General features: G+C 48.3%; 1 protein-coding gene across 2 annotated transcripts in view; it reads right to left on the bottom strand.

Annotated features, from left to right (window-relative positions):
* itpr2 (inositol 1,4,5-trisphosphate receptor, type 2) overlaps positions 1-3,834 on the bottom strand; it is a 70,238-nt gene extending 66,404 nt beyond the window's left edge. For both annotated transcript variants that reach the window (XM_035525495.2, XM_081715337.1), the window contains exons 1-2: positions 3,285-3,834; positions 73-143 (exon numbers count right to left, since the gene is read on the bottom strand). In XM_035525495.2, the coding sequence (XP_035381388.1) occupies positions 73-143; positions 3,285-3,379 (166 nt within the window). In that variant the 5' untranslated portion in view covers positions 3,380-3,834. The remainder of the gene's footprint in view (positions 1-72; positions 144-3,284) is intronic.
* Positions 3,835-4,188: the final 354 nt, after the last annotated feature.

Here is a 4,188-nt window from a genome sequence, read left to right as displayed (position 1 = left end):
TATAACTGAACTTCAGTAGGTGTTGTGGTTGTACTGGTCTTTCCTACAGAGTCTCCGCTCCGGCTGACATACCTCTGAACTTCTTGGGTGGGTTGGCCAGGTCTCCAGCCTCAGGCTGCACCACACATCTGTCATCCACCAGCCTACAGGAACAGATCACGTGATGCCTTAACAGCTACGTCGCACCCAACCAAACCCTAAACACATGCCAGTCAAGCCATACTGGTCTACACATCACTCCAAAAGACTTTACTGCTGTTGGCTTGCTAAAGTTTTAGCAGTATGTCATGCTGGTTCAGCCAGGAATGCCCAGCTGTGCATGTGGAGGGTCAAAGTCCAGCTCAGTCCAGCGGTTTCCCCTCGTCGGCCTGGTCATTACCCGAGGTGCAGATCCAGCTGAACTGGTCCTTCCCAGGCTCAATCACATGCACGCACTCAACGCTCCTCAAGGCATTTCAGAACCATTGTTTTCACAAGACCAGAGAAAACGTCTTGTGACAGTCTTCACACTTCGGCTGCCTCAGCTCAACTTGACACATTACCAAAATGGCCAGAGAAGGATGAAAAGAATAAACCTCCCATAAGTATTCAGAACCCTGAATCAACAAACTATTCAGTTTATTCGGAAGGAAGAATACGTGGGAATTCTTTTCTACCTGTGCCTAATCTACACTTTTACACACACACACACACACACACACACACACACACACACACACAGACCCCAGGCCTCTGGGCCACAGGCATCTGGAAGCCACCCACCACATCTCGGTCCAGAGCCCAGGGGCATAAATGCTGCCCTGACTTACAGGGCAGCCTGATGGTGTATAATCGCTCCACACACACTCAGAGCTCGTGATGGAGTGCACACCACCCTCCTAAACTACAGGAAGCAGCTCACATCTGTGCAGGCCTGATAAAGAGAAGAGGACTGACACTGACCAATCCAGTTTCCCCACAAGCTGGAGTCACACCTCTCGCTGCTCAGCAGTGGGGGACAGCAAAACGCGTTTCACATACACGGCATAGGGCCAGATAGTGATGTTATACAGGGTACAGAGCTGGAACTCAAATGTTTTGTACATATGAAATCAACAGGATTAACCCCTTTTTTTTTTTTTTTTTTTACCAGTCATAACTGTATAATATATAAAATGACAAACTTCAGACTAACGTGGATGTTCATTAAACACTACTACGTATGGCAGATTACCGAAAATGAAAAAGCAGAGAATATTAGAAATGGCCAGCTAACCAGGGAAGCAGCAGAACACACCGCAGAACACACCCGCCATGTTGGAGGTCACTGTAATAATACTCTGTTGCAGTGTCAAGCAGTGTGTGTTCCTGTCTTTTAGAGAAGTGACAACATCATTGCCAGCCACCGTGGTCGTCTCCTCACTTCTCATGCTGAACACGGTGCGAGACAACCCAACAGACCAGCTCTTCGCTGTATTTATGCATATATTCTTGTGTGCATGTATTCATTGATACACTGCACGTTCTCATGCCCATGCCCAGTACTTCACTACAAACTTTCAGAACAACCTCTCGAGTCATCTTTCCTAAGGTTGTGAAAGCGCAGATTAAGGTCGACAGAAAACCAGACAATGAAACCTAAACGCAAAGATTAGAGTCCATACGATTCTATTGGTTCATTTGTCACAGATCAGCACTAGCATCTTAAACAGAGACACAAGGAGACAGGGGTTAGAGAGAGTGGAACAGGAAACTAGAGGTGTCTCATAAATAACTAACAGTCCACTTGTAACAGGCACAGCCAATCTCCCACACAGCTCATGAACTTTAAGAGGCATGACGAAGCAGATTAGGTTAAATATGAACCACATTTGGCCACCTTTCAGTTTAAGAAAATGCCTATTACAGGTGCTCTGAGCTGGACAGGAAGGAGGATGACCTGGTCTTACTGAGGGCGATTAACCAGGCCTGAGGCTGCACGCTGTCTAATGACCAAGAAGAAAGCTGCCACGGCACGTTAAAGAACGCTTGTCCTTACGAGATCTTTCTGTGACATCACAGCGGGCACTGAATGAGGATTTCTCTCAGCATGCCAAGTCTGTCGAGACATTACATCAGCGCTACCTTCAGACCACATTTAACAGGTCTACGTAAACCAGGCACGGCTTTGCATGCCAACAACTGCGATCCAGTCCAATTTGCATTACTGAACGTGAAAGCAAGGGGTTGCGTAACCAAGGGGTTCTCGTGAGCTCAGTGACAAAACCAACCATTTTTGCATTTCAATTTCAGTAAAAGGTTCTCTGGAAGCCCAAACCTCAGTCTGATATCGACGAGGGCACTTCTCAGTATGGCTGTGCACCGTCTGCTCTTCTCAACTGCTCTAGAACACACAGTCCTCCGCAAGGGGCTGTCCATAATGCGCTTCGCACAACTCCAGATTTTCCAAACATCCTCTGGCTGCAGGGTCCAAACCTTTTACCAAATGTTACAAGCCAGCAGAAAGGACCTTCTGGGTGTACACAAACGAACAAAGAATCTTTAAATATTAAAGTTAGGAATCCAAAAATGCAAATTCTTCCATAAGCACAGTGGCACATGTTGAACTTTGAACCCGCTGCCTCTCAAAACACTGAGCAGGGGCCACTGAGGTGTCTCACGTGAGAAGTTGAATTGATTGAGTGTTTTAAGTGTCATAGTGGACCATGTGCTCTACTTCAGTCCTTAGACTCCCACTAGAAGTGTGATCAGTGCTTGTGCATTAACACACCAGCGCAAATCAGACATGAACAAGACGGTCAGCTGGAGTCCCGTGGAACTCCAAACACGTAGTGCAAGTGCGGTAACGATTATACTAATGTGATACTCACGTCAACAGATCATTGAGTCGCTATGTTTAGTACACACCACACCACACCACACACACACATGCAAAGCAGGATGTACAGCGTGTTAACAGTGTCACGATATCCCACATTTGAAAGTACTCCCGAGTTTAGCAAACAACCGGGAGGACCCGAACAAGCCGGGTTAATTAATTATTCCGAGAGGTTTAAAAGCACCAGACCCGATTTAGCGACTGTAAAGCACTTTTGGGGACGACATGCAAACAGCCGAGCGGTTTGCATTCTTTACCGCTCGCGCACCCGCGCGAGCAGGCCCGAGATGACTTCCTTATTCCACGCTACAAGCTTACCGCGACACCTGGGCTGAGCGGCGCGGGGGCAGTTAGTGAAATCACGAAACGTTAGTGATTACGCCCGTGCAGCCCGTGGTGCAAGGCTCAGCGGGACGGGGCCACGTACCCAAGGGTGCTGATGAATCCGTTGACCGTCCCCTCTGCGTACAGCGACACGATATCGCCAACGTGCAGGAAACTCGACTTGCTGTGTTCTGACATGTCTCGGGTGGCCCGCGAGGGAAGGCTGCTGCTTCGCGGCTCTGTGCAACTCCAGCGCGCGGGGAAGCCTCTCCGTTCGCCGTGCCCCAGTCGAGAGAGAGAGAGAGAGAGAAAGAGAGAGAGACAAAAGCCTTAAGCCATGTGTCAAAACTTGGACTTCTGATGGTCGACAGGAAAACCCGCTTCTTTGGCTCCCACCGCCTTAAGCTCTGCTGTGTTAGCGGCTCCTAACTGACGCTGTTCTGCATGTTTGCAACTTCTTCCTGTGAGTCAAACAAGCCTTCTGAGCAGCAGAGCAGCCTGGGGGAGGAGACAGCCTGGCGATGGTGTGGCCTCTGGGACGCCTTCTTTGGCCTTTCCCCCTTAATTAAACTATTGTGAAGTACTCTTGGACGGTCTCGCACTCTGCTGCGGGACGGGGCTGAAGCGCGTGCGCACGCTCAACTTTGCTGCAGTTTGTTCATCAGTGCTCCAGTCTCGCGGATTAATGTGCGAGCAATAACTCATTTGTTTTTGTTGACAAATTTCGAGTGCGGGTCAGGATGCAATGAAAACTAGTTTAAAGTAAAGTGTGTTTACTGTTCCATGATGAAGTATTTTCCAGTGCGAGGTCTCACTGATTACTGATAACCATGAAGCACGGGCCTGTTTGTTCTTCATGTCAGACTCTAACGTTAATTCGCGCAAGACGTCCTTGATGCCAGTGGTCAGAATGACAATGACAGTGTTCACGTTTGAAAAATGAGCAATTTAACATTAAAGCAGCATGTCGTTAACACAGGGAGGCTATGCTGTTTAAGTACTATTAA

The sequence above is a fragment of the Electrophorus electricus genome, chromosome 6 (assembly GCF_041902795.1).
Source record: "Electrophorus electricus isolate QZ-2024a chromosome 6, ASM4190279v1, whole genome shotgun sequence".
Lineage (NCBI taxonomy): Eukaryota > Metazoa > Chordata > Actinopteri > Gymnotiformes > Gymnotidae > Electrophorus > Electrophorus electricus.
Note: the sequence above shows the minus strand (reverse complement) of the source record. Positions and strands in the feature narration are given on the sequence as shown.